Source organism: Protobothrops mucrosquamatus, unplaced genomic scaffold (genome assembly GCF_001527695.2).
Source record: "Protobothrops mucrosquamatus isolate PMUCROS unplaced genomic scaffold, P.Mucros_1.0 scaffold71, whole genome shotgun sequence".
Classification (NCBI taxonomy): Eukaryota; Metazoa; Chordata; class Lepidosauria; order Squamata; family Viperidae; genus Protobothrops; species Protobothrops mucrosquamatus.
Genome location: NW_015386449.1, coordinates 603,423 through 618,672, shown reverse-complemented (window position 1 = coordinate 618,672; position 15,250 = coordinate 603,423). Strand labels below are relative to the sequence as shown.

At 38.7% G+C, this 15,250-nt stretch overlaps 1 protein-coding gene across 1 annotated transcript in view; it reads right to left on the bottom strand.

The window, feature by feature from the left end:
• The window catches only part of LOC107284146 (ankyrin repeat and KH domain-containing protein 1), a 112,280-nt gene that overhangs the window by 74,798 nt on the left and 22,232 nt on the right, over nucleotides 1–15,250 (bottom strand). The window contains exons 3-8 of the mRNA XM_029283379.1: nucleotides 13,826–13,982; nucleotides 11,140–11,287; nucleotides 10,311–10,458; nucleotides 7,917–8,150; nucleotides 6,777–6,871; nucleotides 5,109–5,346 (exon numbers count right to left, since the gene is read on the bottom strand). Of these exons, the coding sequence (XP_029139212.1) occupies nucleotides 5,109–5,346; nucleotides 6,777–6,871; nucleotides 7,917–8,150; nucleotides 10,311–10,458; nucleotides 11,140–11,287; nucleotides 13,826–13,982 (1,020 nt within the window). The remainder of the gene's footprint in view (nucleotides 1–5,108; nucleotides 5,347–6,776; nucleotides 6,872–7,916; nucleotides 8,151–10,310; nucleotides 10,459–11,139; nucleotides 11,288–13,825; nucleotides 13,983–15,250) is intronic.

Genomic DNA, 15,250 nt, shown 5'->3' with positions numbered 1-15,250 from the left:
TTCTCACTACTGGCCATGTATTTTGAACTTGTGTGATCCATTCTTTAGGGAGGGGATGGTGGGTTCGTTGACTGGCAGTTCGGGCATTGGGTTGAAACTTTGTCTTGTTGCCACTTGGAATGGGGTGTAGCCTGTGCTGGAGTGAGCGGCATTGTTGTAAGCCACTTCTGCAAAAGGAAGTAGATCGGTCCAATTGTCTTGTTGATAATTAATAAAACATCTTAAGTACTGTTCCAATACTGAGTTCGAATGTTCTGTCCCACCATTCGTTTGTGGATGATGACTAGATGACAGGCCCTGGGCAGTCCCCAGGAGGTCCAAAAACGCCCTCCAGAACTCTGAAGTGAATTGCACCTCCCTGTCTGAGATTATGCGTTGCGGAGCCCCATGTAATCGGTACTCATGTTGTACAAACATCTTGGCTAGAGCACAGGATGAAATGCATCTGTTTAGAGAACAGGTTAGTTACCACCCAAATGACCACGTTCCCTGCTCTCTCTGGCAACTCCACTATAAAGTCCATGGAAATTTCCAGCCAAGGTGCTGATGGGCTTGCTATCGCCTCTAATAGTCCCAGTTTTTTGCCCTGTCTCCATTTTACTACCGCACAGATGGGGCAGCTAGCCTCATAGCTTTCAATGTCTTTCTTTATGGATGGCCACCTAAATTGCCTCTTTAATATATGGAGTGTTTTTACAAACCAAAAATGTCCAGCCATCTTTGAGTCGTGACATAGTTGCATAAATTTCAGTCTCTGGGCTTTGGGCACATATAGTTTTTCCCCCACCTAGGGCAGTCCATCATTCAACGAGCAGAGATTTTTGTGACTTGGGAACCATTCATCCGTTTCCACAGCCTGTCTAAACTCCGCTCCTGCTTCACCGTCCAGGGGCTTCGGTTTCTTTTCTTGCAAGCATGTGGTTAATGGGGCCGCTAATTGTTTAGATGGCATGAGGGGATCTACTACTTCTGTTTTGGTACTGTTATACTGTGGCAACCTTGATAAAGTGTCCGCCAAGAAATTGTTTCCCCCAGGTAAGTATTTGATAGTGAAGTTGAATCAGTGGAAATGTTGAGACCACCTCGCTTGTTTTGGTGACAATTTTCTTGGGGTTTTTAAGGCTTCAAGGTTCTTGAAGGAAGGGGATGTGAGAAGGGCCCAGCACATTGCATAGGCTTCCTTCTCCCACACTGCCCACCTCAGTTCTGTCTCTGTGAGTTTTCTGGATGTATAAGCACAAGGCTGCAGTTTGCCCTCTTGATTTTCCTGGAGCAGCAGTGCACCTACTGCTACATTGCTTACATCTGATTGTATGACAAAAGGCTTCTCTGTGTCTGGGTGTTTCAGGACAGGCTCAGCTGGAAAAAGTCTTTTCAGCTTTTCGAATGTGGCTTGACATTCCATGGTCCATTTTAATGGTTGGCTAGATTTTGGTTTTTCCTCCCCTCTTGTTTTTAGCAAATTTGTAGTGGGAAGCGCGATCTAGGCAAAAGAGGGGATGAATTGACAGTAGAAATTAGCGAACTCCAGGAAACTTTGTAATTGTTTCTTGTGCGTGGCAGTGCCCATTCCAGCACTGGCCTGACTTTCTCTGGGTCCATTTCTGAGATATGTTGTTTCCTAAATAGTCAATTTTTTCTTTATGGAATTCACACTTTGACAGCTTGGCGTAGAGTCGAGCGGCCCGCAATTTATTCAGCATCGCCCTGACTAGTTTTACATGCTCCTCCCTCGTCTCGGTGAAAATTAAGATGTCATCCAGGTACACAAGGACCCCCTTGTAGAGGTGTTCCTGGAGGACCTCATTAATCAGTTGCATGAAGACTGCTGGTGCTCCCTGTGGTTCAAACAGGAGTACTCTAAATTGGAAGCAGCCCATGGGGCCGTTAAATGCCATCTTCCATTCGTCCCCTTTTTAATCCTAACCCGGTAATACGCCTCTCTTAGGTCTAATTTTGAGAATATTTTCCCCTTTGCCAGATGGGCCAGCATATCTTTCATTAGTGGCAGGGGGTAGATATTGTTTTCGCTCACTGTGTTCAAGGACCTGTAATCCACACAGAGGCGAAGAGACCCGTCTTTCCTCTCCTGGAGCTGCCGTTTTCGGTCTTGCCGGCTGTATGAAACCCTGCACTAATCTTTTAATATGAATTTCTGCAATTCTTCTAGTTCTTTGTGTGTCATCGAATCCATTTTTGGCTTAGGTAATTTGGCCCTTGGTAGGATTTTGATGGCACAGTCTGTGGGCCGATGGGGGGGGTAGTTCGTTGGATTGCTCTTTGCTGAACACCTCAGCTAGATCCCACTATTCCTCGGGTACTGCTTCCAACCCCCGATCTTTCGCCACTGCTACTACCTCTGGGGTCCCTTTTCTCTTTGTCTTTCTACCTCCTTCCCAGGTGGTGGACTTTTGCTTTGGAAACCTCAACTCTCCGGTCCTCCAGTCCACCCTTGGGTTCCACTTCCTCAACCACGTCATCCCCAAGATTAGGGGCCATTCCATGCCTGGGGTCACTATAAAAATCAAAGTTTCTGTGTGATCCCCCATCATGAGCTGGATTGGCTGGGTAACAAGGGTGGCTGGGATCCCTCCTGCGATGGACCCATCTAACTGGCCAAATGAAATTGGCTTCTTCAGCCTCCTCACTGGGATTCCTAACGTAGGGCTGGGTTTATGAGGCACCAGGTGCAAACCAAGTCCACTAGGACCTTCAGGGTTACCTCCCTCGGCAGTTCTCAACAGTTCTATGGTTCTGGTAAGGGGCGCGATGGGTTCACTTATCAGGGGTTCATCTTCCAAATTGCTGTCAGAGGATTCAGGTGGTTTTCCAACTGGAGCTGGAGTTCCTTCCCCTGGGATTCCACAGGGTTGGACCTTGACGACCTCAGCACTCTTCATGGTGGTCTCTTTCGGTCGCTGCGGAGTCTTCCCAGGCTTCCCTCCACTAGCCCGGTCGAGTTTTCGCACGGGAGTCTTCGAGCGACATTTTGCAGCTCAGTGCCCCTTCTTGCTGCGCTTGAAGCAAGCCGTTTGAGCATGGCATTGCGGAGGGTGGCCTCGCTGCATCTCGTTTTCCCCAAGAGGGAGCGTCTTCAGGTTCGCCCCAGACGTCACTGCCTTCAGGCTTGGTCAATCTTGGCTTCTTCAGCTAGTATATACTAGTCGTGGAGTCAGTCTAGATCTCTTCTAGAGATACAGAGGCATGGTACAGGTCGTCATTCAGCCCGTCTTTGAAATGGCTTACTAGGACATTCTCCAGCCAGTTGAGTCAGCTTGCCAGGTCTCTAAACTCCTCCATATACTCGGCTACTGGGCAATGACCTTGCCTCACCGTTTTGATGTGTTTCCTAGCCTTCCAGTCGGCTAAAGAATCCTTGAACCTCCTCCTCAGAGCAGCCATGAAGTGGTTGAAGTTCCGCAGCTCAGGACCGTGGGTGGTGTGTAGGGTCACCATTCATCGAACAGCTGCTCCCTCCAGGGCCACGGTCCTCACCCGTGCATTGCCGCTGGGGATATCTCGGCTATATTCCTCCATGTAGCTCAGAACACGGGCTAGGAAAAAACTCAGCTGTTGAGGCGTCCTGTCGTTCCCAAGGGTGGGAATTTTCGGCCGGGACGGTGGGTTCTCCTCCGCCTGGCCCGGTGCCCGTCTCCCACAGTTGGGATGGTTTGTGCTGGGGTGGCAGCCGCTGCCATGGCTTCCACAGCCTTCGACATGCTGGTAGAGGGGCCTGGTTTTGCCAACTCTCTCTCCCAGCACTCCTCTTCCACCATCATAACGGCTATCAAGCCCGGGCATGGGTCTTCCTCCTCCTCTTTTAGGGACTTGAAAGTTTCCACCATCAAGTTGATGGCTTGCTTGAGGAAGTGGTCGGATCAGGCTGGTCTCTTGTCATCCTCCTCGCTGAGGTTGAGTGACAAGTCTTCTTTCTTTCCAATGCCCTTCGACCATCTTGGTTTCTCCCGACTTTCTCTGGTCATGGCCTCATTGGATGAACCAGAGGAGTTCAAGCTGCTCTTGCTCAGGCCAGTCTGGGGGGGAGCTTCCCCAACAAGGTTGCCTTCTCCTCTCTCACTGCCGTGGTTCGACATCTTTTGCATGGTCCCCACGGTACGGATTTTCCCTCTGGGTTGATCACTTGGCAGATTCTGCCTAATGTAAGGACCTGCCTCAATCAGTCCTCCCAAGAAATTAGAACTCTTGAAACAGCATTATTTCAAAAGGAACTTTTATTCAAAGATGTTGACAGCAGGAATAGAAGGTAGGATCTAAGGGTTTCCCACACGAATCAAGTAATCAAAAGTGTCCATAGTAACCCCACCCCAACTGTCCATTCAGACAGTTCAAACAGGCCAATCTGCAGGTATGAAAACGCTGTGGGAACAGAATGATAAGGCGACGTTTCCAAGGCTATTAGGTGTCTGCACCATTTCTTCCGCAGCCGGAGATAAGGCAGGCACATTCCATTCTCACCCCGTTAGTGAAACATCAAAGAGGATAGAGCAGGAAATACACATCAGCACCCCAAGCTTCCTCCTCCCTCCCCGGAGTATGGCAGAACCCGAAAAGGATAAGAAAACCCATGCCCATAGAAAGATAGGGTTCTGACAGTATTTATAAGTTAATATTATTGGCGGAAGTTTGAACAGCTTAGAAATTAAATCATAGTATAACACTGCTGTCAGCCTGAATTTATCAGATGCACTGGTTAAGCTTAACTATAATTAACAAAATGAATCAATCTCAAATAACTGTCCATGCAAATAGCTTATTCAGTTCTACCTGTATTTCAGTACTACTATACTACCTTATAGTTGGATTCAGACTATGCATTAAGCTGTAATTTTACACCCACATACATACAAATGGCAATGGGAAATTTAGGAAGGAATATTACGTTCACCACCTTACGTTGTTTGTAAAAATGGTAAAAGCCAGAATAAAAGAAAATTTAAAAATATCATGAAAGTTATATTTCAAGTGGAGCAAGTATCTTCCATACAGTATTAGCAACAAAAATATTTTGCTAGCTATATTTCTTCTTAAAAAACTGAAAATGAGATGCAGAAAAAATATTAACTATACCTGAGGTCATCTTCTCTTACCTTGTGCTAGTAGTAGAGCCACCATCTCCTCATGCCCTTCCCTTGCAGCTTCCATCAATGGCGTATATCCTTCATCATTAACTTCCTCAAGATTTGCTCCTCTTTCTATCAACAGAGCTGCTAATTCCACATGACCACCACAAGCAGCAAGTGTTAGTGGAGATTCAAATGAATCAGCAGGCATGTTCACTTGAGCACCACTGTCAAGCAATAGACGAGCTACTTCTACATGCCCATCCTATTAAGAAAAATTAAAAGATGACATAAATATCCTTCCAAGGAACTGTTCTATATAATCTGAATGAAAAAGACTATACTCAATCATAATTGCAAACATAATTTGTGAACCACTTCTCCAGTAAAACAGTAATGTATTTTTGCATGGGTATTTAATGAAAATTTAAGACTTAGCAAGAGAAACAAAACATTTTACTTCTTTTTTCCTATGACATTCTGCAATAACCTCCCTGACAGAATCCATTTTGGTGGCAACCTAGGGATTCACATTGTGCCAGAAACATATCAGGAACTATTCAAGAAGTAACATTTCTGGAAAACAAATAAAAACAAAACCAACCCTCCACAACAAACAAATCATATTTAGTTAATAATCATAAATATATTACTTTTTATTAGTGAAGAAAAACACTATTGCATAATTTAAAAATATACGGTAGATCAATGTTTTTACGTTAACTATTTTAAAGAGTATTTAGAATTGTTTCACAAGCTAATTTTCCCATTTTAAAAAAAAGCCTCTAATACAGAAATACAATTTCTTCTATTTTTTCCGTTCTCTCCCATCCTTGCTCAGAAGCTATGACTGTCCCTAAGGACAATTCCCCCCCCAAAAAAATATGGATTGTTTCTGATGTAGCCAATATCTGGATCCCTTCATGCCGCCTCATGGGCTTGGTATCCAGGAGGTCAAAGTTTGAGGAGTGGTTTTTTTAAAGTAAAATTCTCTGATTTGTCCTTTGATGATGTTGGACATTCTTCAACCCCATATCCCATCTATTGATTGGAAGGGAGAAAGGAGAACTTAGATTCATCTTTCATACAGTAAATGCTGGATTGCAGTTGTCACATTTATGCTGTTTCTTTTCATTCTCTCGGAACAGGGAGATGTGCTTCACTTTTACAGCCTTTCAAGTAAAAACGATCCTATTCACTGTGCCTAAAAACTACTGTTTATAGTGTAAGTGACAGCCTGCATAAGCTTTTCATGTATATATCATTCTAAGAAAAATAGCAATAGTGTTAACACTATATGCTCCTAGAGATAGTAACAGCAATAGTATTTAGACTTATTAACAGCTTCATAGTGCTTTACAGCCTTCTCTAAGCAGTTTCAGAGTCAACAATCTGGGTCCTCATTTTACCAACCTCGGAAGGATGGAAGGTTGAGTCAACCTTGAGCCAGTGTGGCTCAAACTCCTGACTGTGAGCTGAATTAGCCTGCAATACTGACTGCTAGCCACTGTGCCACCATGGCTCCAATACGAAAGATAATACATTTAAATCTAAATATATGTGATAAATGAACAATTCGGAAGAATTATCCTGCATAACATCTTTTCTGATCAGGTCTTCTTGGGTGGGGGGCAGAGAGGAAGAGATAAGAGAATAGATCCTTAACAAAATAAATTTGTTTCATTGGAGATTTACCATACAAGCCTCCATTAAAGCAGTGTGCATCTCATCTGTTTTGTGCTCTTGGTCAGCTCCTGCTTCAAGCAAAAAACGAACCATATCTAAGTGACCTTCAAAATGCAAAATAAAAAACAAATGAATCATTAGCTGTAGGATATAATGTCTTACAAACATTTTGCATGAATTTTGCTATTTTCTAATTTGAATCAAATCCTTGAAGATATTTTCCACAATGAATCCTGAAAAGTGCTTATCAGTAGTAGCATGATAGAGGCATTCTCTGTTATAAAACACATTATATGAAATGATTTCCTAACTGAGCAGTCTTCCTAATGACTATTAAACAATTGCTTGTTGGGGTACTTTTCTGATCATAATACTGTCAAGTAGCCCAAACAGGGTTGTATTATTTCTGGAGGTCAACCCTACTGGTCCCTGAAAGCACGCTTCTGCCATTGGGCCTAGTGATCCTATGGAAATGTGCAGTCCATTAAATAGTTGAATTGTGTTTAAGTTCAGAATGCACTCCCCCCCTTTTTATTATAGTTTTGTTTTTAATTGTATTGTTTCATTTTTGGTCCTTTTAAATGTGTGCACTGCCTAGGATCACAAGCATGAGATGGGCAGCTTATTAAACAAACAAGCAAAGTATTTGTGCTATGATGTATGTTCAGGACTATGTATATTCTATAATAAATTCCATGCCAAAAAAATCCAATCATGCCATCTGAACAAATTCCTGAATCGCTAACCTGGTGCCTATCATTTGTCATTTTTACTATTATTTTATTTTTTATATGAAAAATAATGTCATTCATGATTTTTATTTCTCAAAATGCTTCTGGGATTTGCACATACCTATTGGCATTCCTAGAAAATATAAACAACAATAAGCTGCAGCCCAGAGTTCTGTTTGGAATTTAAAAACCTAAATAAGTAGTGGTGTAGAAAGTATCACTAGACGAAACACTACTAATTTCTTTTTTGTAAATGACGAGGTGTTTTTTTTTACTGTGCTCATCATCGCAGTGCAATAATAGTCTCTCCAAATTCCTAATGTGCTGTTTCTTTATAAAGGTTGCAAATCTGTTATAGATTCAATTAATGTACATGTCTGTATCGTTATAATATATACAGTTCTTCAAAATTTCATACCTTTATAACAAGCAAGTGTAAGGGCACTTTCTTTGAATTCATTAGAGTGAGTGTTGATTCCAGCACCGTATTCCAGAAGTACTCTTGCAACCTCAACATGACCTGCACTGGCCGCCTCCATTAAGGGAGTATGTCCATTTTCATTATGATCTTCAATATTTGCTCCTGCTTTCAACAAGACTTTGACAATGTCAACAAATCCCCCAGCACAGGCATAAGTGAGTGCAGTGTTCCCTAAAAGAAAAAGAAAGACCCAAGAGTTATATCTAACTTTTAATGTATTTTGTATACCTACAATTTTAAAACATGTATATTTAGCAACATTTGCATTATTTTATTGCCATAAATTATGTTTAAGTTACAATTCTATATCCACTTGTTTGATAGTACTCTCCCCATTAATATCAACAAAATATATTCCTGAGCTTATTTACTTCCAATGTTTGGAAACTTTATTTTTTAAATTTATATGCTGCCCATCTCAGTGTCCAAAGCAACTCTGGGCACCTTATGATAAAATCATAAATACAAAAACATATAAAATTACTAGCAATGTTATAGTGGTACTATGGCAACCAATTTTGGAATAATAATTCCCAAAGTTATGTCGTGCATGATAGTTTGCAACTACACAGATAAAGTAGATTCAAAAGATGTCAAGCTATTAAATCAAGCTGAAGTTTGAGAATCTTGGACAATTAATTCCATAATAACCAGTCTCCCACCCAGTGCTTACATCAGCACAAGTTTTCTTCCAATACCAAATATGCTATGATGCTAGTTGAGCAATTTTCAAACAGAAAAATTGAGATATAAAGATCAAGCAGACAAGGCCTTTCAATCATAGAACTATGAATGTACAAAGTCTACTTTTTCACAGATCTTCAGAACTGTTTCTGGGTTGGTTTCTTTTGGGGGGGGTGGGGGGAGAGGAGGTATCCTGGGGTTTCTTTCCAAATTGGGAGGATGAACTTTCAGAACATACTGAAAGATCACTCTCAGAGCAGCCAGATCAATATGATCTGGACCGAAAGAAAGACAGAATGTTATACGATTCTTTGAAAGTTTCATTCCCAAAATAGTGGGTCCTGCACATAACCAATATGATGCAAGACCAAACAACATGAATCTTTAGAGATTAGCATTTCCATAAGTCTGTAAATTGGAGGGAATGAAGAAGAATTCTGGCAACAGATAGAACTGATTGTTATAGACATTATTGATATTTGAAACGCAAGTCTTGCAACTGATAACAGGAGAGTTATTCAACAATAAAAAACAGTCAAACAAAAATGGCATTTTGATAACTGAAAAAATAATTTAATTTAACTTTTATTAACTTGTAGGGGGAGGCAATATAGGACGTAATGCCCTCTTGTTTGTGAACTTAGAGTCTAAAGTGTTATGCTCCAACATTATGAAAATCCTGCCTTTCATTAAGGAATGTTAGCAAGTTAGAAGGCATAAAGTGGTAAATTCTTTGTTTAAACAAATGCAGGTCAGATTGAAAAATATTGTAAACGTTCTTATAGAAAAACATTTAGAAAATTTTCTTATATAGAAATGTGAATCTTAGTCAAAGTCAACATTTTACTCAAAGTCAATCACAATAGGGATATGTATAATGTACAAACTCAAAGTATTTTTACACTGTTAATTATTTTTTTCTTTCTGCACATAGACAGATCAAGAGAGAGCAAATAATATATATTCAGAATGAAGGACAGTATATTTGCCTGCTGATTCTAATAGCATCAATAACTTAAATAAATCACCTTCTAGAAGGGTATTAAATTGCTGGAAGTATTCCAACATTAGTTAGAAACAAAGGGCAATCTTGCTCGAAGTTCTACATGAAAAAAAATATGGAGTCTATTTAAATGTCCCAATAATAAAAAGTAGCTTGCTATGTTTTGAGAAGTTATTTTCAATTTTTTCATTGACATACTGTCTTTGACTTGAATTGGCAGAAAAATTAAAATGCAATTAATGCATTTTAATATACATCTATATTCCTCAGTTCCAACCAATCTATGACCATATCTACACTTGAAAATTCTTTCTTAGATCCAGAAATTATTCAAATGTTTCATAATTGGACCAATTTAATATTTAACAAACCTCAATGGATCTATTTATCTTTTTCCAAAATGTGTGATGTTGTTTTTCAAATATTTTAGATCAGACATGTCAAACTCGCGACGTCACGTTTCTTCTTCATCTTTTATTGGAAGTTATTTTTTAAAACACTGATGACAAGTTATTTCTCACGTTTAGCATTACTTTTAAAAATATGATTCTATTTGTAGCAGAAATCTGATACAAGCCTGCAAATAGGAAACTGGGACTTGCACCCAAAATTAATTGTTTTTCATTTATTTTATAATACCTTACCTGTAGATGACTGGGCATTAACATCAGCACAATGAACAAGAAGCAGTTTTACAATGTCCACATAACCTCCACTGGCTGCTGCCATGAGTGGAGTTATATCTCCTTTATTCCCTCTGTCTTCAACATTTGCATGCATGGCGAGCAACACCTGTACAAATTAAACATATTAGTCTTATTTCTTTCCTGCTATTCTCAAAGCTTTAGCTATTTCTAAATGGTTCAAAAGAATCAGAAGTTTAACTACAAAAAAAAACTTGTAAGACATCAGCTCTGTGCAGAATAGTCTTTGTCTGCTCAGATATCAGGTTACGATTTATTTATCTACCTTACTTATAGCTCATTCAATCCCAAAGGACACTGGACAAAATGAAACAAAACAAAAACAATGTAAAAATAACATCATGATCAAAATCTCCAGATACCCTCAATCAACAGGGCTGAAGACTGAATGAAATAATACAGATTTTAACTTATTTTCAGATTGTAAGTACTTCTGGAGAAGGAGTATTCCACCAAGTGGCAGAGCCTATCCTCTCATCCATGCCTCATGTATCTCACAAGGAGGATAGCTCTGAATAAGTTTTCTCTAAATTCAGTGTGGACTGGCAGGTTCAATTCTAGCAGTCATTGTCCAATATATCCAAGAACTGCACTTGTATATAGCTTTAAAAGTAACCACCAGCTCTTGGTATTGGATTCAAAATCCTACTGGCAATCAATGCAGCAACTTTAATATAGATGTTATTCTGCACTTCTGTGGCTGTCCCTCCAGCAATCTTGTTACATTTGCACCCAAAACTCTAAAACACATGTTGCAAACTCTACTCACTTGTGCCAATTCATAATATCCAGCTGAACAAGCCAAGCAAAGTAAACTCTCTCCTTCTTCTGTATGTTCATTTACACTTCTTCCTTCATCAAGCAATTTCCGAACAGCATTTACATCCCCATCTGAACAAGCTTCTGCCAAACTGCGACTAGAAGATATATTTTAAATAAAATTGTAATAAAATTAGCCACTGTTAATCTTAATTTAAGAACAGCCGATATGTTTAAGAAATTGGTTAATGAAACACTTTAAAAAAGGCTTAGTAACCTAGCAACTATTAGCTCAGACAATGTTTTCCCATCCAAAATAGAATTGTGCCTCATTTCATACTATTCCAGAAAAAAAAAGAAGTATTTAAATGGGGAAGAAAAGGAACTTGCCTGTTACTTAGACTATCCAACAATCATATATGTGAGATTTATATTTCTACAAAACATAATTCAGAATGTTCTAGTCCAGGGGTGTCAAACTCGCAACATCACGTGACGTGTCGCGATGTATCACGACTTTTTTTCCATTGCCGGCAATGGGGTAGGCACGGTTTCGGCATGACGCATCCGGCCTGTGGGCTGGCAGTTTGACACCCCTATTCTAGTCCAAAGTATTTGAACAGGAAGCTTTATTTCTAGCTCATTCTGTTAAATTCATGAAAGTAATTTACTATTTTTTCATCTCCTCCTCTCAGGGGAACATAACATCTTGCAATGGAATAACAGTGCAAATGCACATAAGACAATTTAAAAAACAAATGTTACTAGTAAGCAGGTTAAATAAAGGGTGTTGTTTATTAAATCCAAATTTTAAATTTACATGTTTTTCTTAAAATATTTTATTATGCTTCCTAAAATGGAGAGAAGTTGACAGATTTGCTAACTGATCTCTTTCTAAAAGTGCAAAGTCAATTATGAAGAATTTGAGCTGTGAGAGCTGAAGTAGGTAAGGAGGAAGGGTTTCTCAACCCACCACTCCTCACAAAGTTGTTGTGGAGAAAATAGGAGGAAGAAGGTCTGTTGGATATATTCGCTGCCTTAAACCATTTGTAAAAATAATAAAAGAAGAATACAAATAAATAAATAAATGCAAGGGCCAGGAGAGCGAAATAGAAAGCGAATCTAAACCTAAGCAGAATAAAATTGAGCAATAAATTTCTTCTTCTGAAATGAACCTTCCTTCCTAAAACTTAATCATGGCAGCAGGAAATAAAATATTCAATTTGGGGATATTTTAATCAATACATATAGTTTGGAAGCACACAAAATATATATGATATACCAAAAAGATTAAGCTTGGGGGCTTTAATGAAGAATAAGAATTTAGAAAGTAAATATGAACAGATTTAATAAGATTACTTATTGTAATCAATGTTAATGTAATTCCAAAATCACAGGAAATTATTATTCCATTTTAATTCCAGATTGGTCAGACCCCATTCCATGCACTTTATCCAATTCTTGCACAATTAAGACAAATTATAACAGGTTCAGAGGAAGGCAATAAAGATAATCAGAGTACTAGAAACAAAGTCCTATGAGGAGAAACAGAATGAATCTGGAATGTATCACTGTTAAAAAAAAGGCTGAGAAAAATATTTTTGTTTGCCTTTTATAATCATCTCAAAATGATGTCATATGTTAATTAACTCCATCACTCCAAGTTGCAAGATATGGTTTAGTGGATTTGAATTATTGAAAGGCATATTTCAATTAAATGTTAAAAAAGTTTTCTAACAGTAAGAGGTCAGAAGTATAACCAATTTCCTAGGGAGCTGGAGAGCTTCCATTTGTTAAATGTGCTCAACCAGAAGCTAAATAGCCAGCTGCTATAACCTCACTTTTAGATAAATCTCTCAAATTACTCAAATTCTCATGTTTGAATGAAAGAAAGTTGTAAGATTATAGCAGCTTAATATAGTTAAAACAAAGTCAGCAGATATTTAATCAGTGTATGCAGCCAGTAATAGTAAAAAAATATAGTAACTACATTGATTTCTTTTCCTAGGTGGAATTATCTTCAAAATACAAAATAGTGATGACTGTCCTCTTGCATAATTGTACTATCTACTGTATAATTTCAAAAGCTGTCTAATAACAGTGTTCCTGTCACATCGTTGCAAAAAGAAAAATAAAATTAAATGTTGTACATTTATTTTAAAATTTATATCAAAAACACATATGCATGCATTCAAAAAACCCCAAAACATTATATAGAAGAAATAACAACTGAAGAGTTGGGATGAAATAAATTAGGTAAGTAAAAATGACATCTTTTTTCATAATTGCCACTGTGGCAGTGGGAGAACCTGCAACTGTAATTATGAGATAAGCATAGAGTTCTGGAATAAATATTCTGCATAGGCTGAAACCATAAACATAATCTAGAGCAGTGTTTCTCAACCGTGACAATTTTAAGGCATGTGGACTTCAACTCCCAGAATTCCACAGCTAGCAATGCTGGCTGTGGAATTCTGGGAGTTGAAGTCCACATGCCTTAAAATTGTCAAGGTTGAGAAACACTGATCTAGAGACTCCTAAATCAGTTTATAATTCTAGTTATACTTCTGAAATTCTAATCTAGATAGCTGCCTTCTAAGTTGCTGAACTCAAAACCAAAAGTTACAAGATATTCTAAACTTTGAGCTATTATATACTTTTCCATGCTGAACACATAAACAAACAAACAAACATACTTGTCCACTTGTCCTGCATTGTGATTGTTCTCTGCTCTCATCCGGGTCAGTGCAGCAGCAGCTTCATCCAATGCACAGCTGACAGAAGAAGTCAATCTTCGGAGCACCTCAGGATCTGCGAAGGCTTTACCATCGGCAGTGGACAATTTACCAATCCCTTCAGCGTATGTGTGTTCATCAATCAGATTAGTATGAAAGCCACACAAAAAATGCAGAGACACTATTTTAGACTTCAACCACATGCATTATTAGTTAACACCAGTAGCAAACATGCCAAAGAACTAAATGTTCAATTGTTTAAATATATTGTTTAAAAAAACCCACCAAAGCTGGCTAAGACAATCTTCATTGCACATAATTCTAGCTGCTACATTTATACAAAACCTAGTCCTGAAAAGTAAAATAAAAGAAGGGAAAGGGCCCAGTGTCGTGGAATGCAAGGGTTCAATTATTTTTTTTAACTACAGATTTCCCAAATTTTCAGATAGTACAAAGACTGGTGTAGATTCAAATTAAAAGTTGTTTGCATGCACCTACATAAATTAATCAGTTTCCTAGAAGTTTAAAATGATCAGAACTATTTTAGATCACTATGAGATGGATGCAGAATTAGCCATACTTACGGTGATTGGTAGAAATTAATGTGATTTTATGTAGTAACTAATTACAAAACCCTGAGTATAACTAATTTGGGATCCAATTTTTTTTGCAGTACTACATATTAGCTATTTTCCTTTATCCCTTTCCCCTCTTAATTGCTATATTTATTTCATTCATACATGTACCACTGTAAAAAGTTTTCCATTGTAGTGAAATATAGATTTTACATCTTTCTAATGCAAATTTTATTTATTTTATACTTAAAAATAACAACTTCTTTAAGATTTGTTTAAAAATTAAATGTTTTTAATTTTCCCTTGGTCCCAGTAGGTCATCTCAAAATAAAAGGAACATTTCGAGAAAGATACTACCATAGGAAAAGAATTCACTATGCAATCACTGGACCACTGAGATGCCTGAACTTGTATCTCACAAGGGATCCAGACCAAATCTTTATGCAAGAATTGTACTAAATTTCTATTTATTTATTTATTTATTTATTTATTTTAATTTATATCCCGCCCTTCTCCCGACGGGACTCAGGGCGGCTCACAACATATTTAAAACAAAGGCATATATACAATCCCCCCCTGTAAAACCGAATTAAACCAAATTTTAAAGTTGTATTATTTCGAATTCCTTAAAATGAACCCAGTATAAAATCCTCCCTAGGCCAGGTCCGCTTGCTGGAAAAGCCATGTCTTGAGGGCGCGACGGAAGGTAAGGAGATCCGGAATCGTCCGAATCTCAGGGGGTAGTTCGTTCCAGAGGGCAGGGGCACCCACAGAGAAGGCCCTCCCCCTGGGGGTCGCCAGCCGACATTGC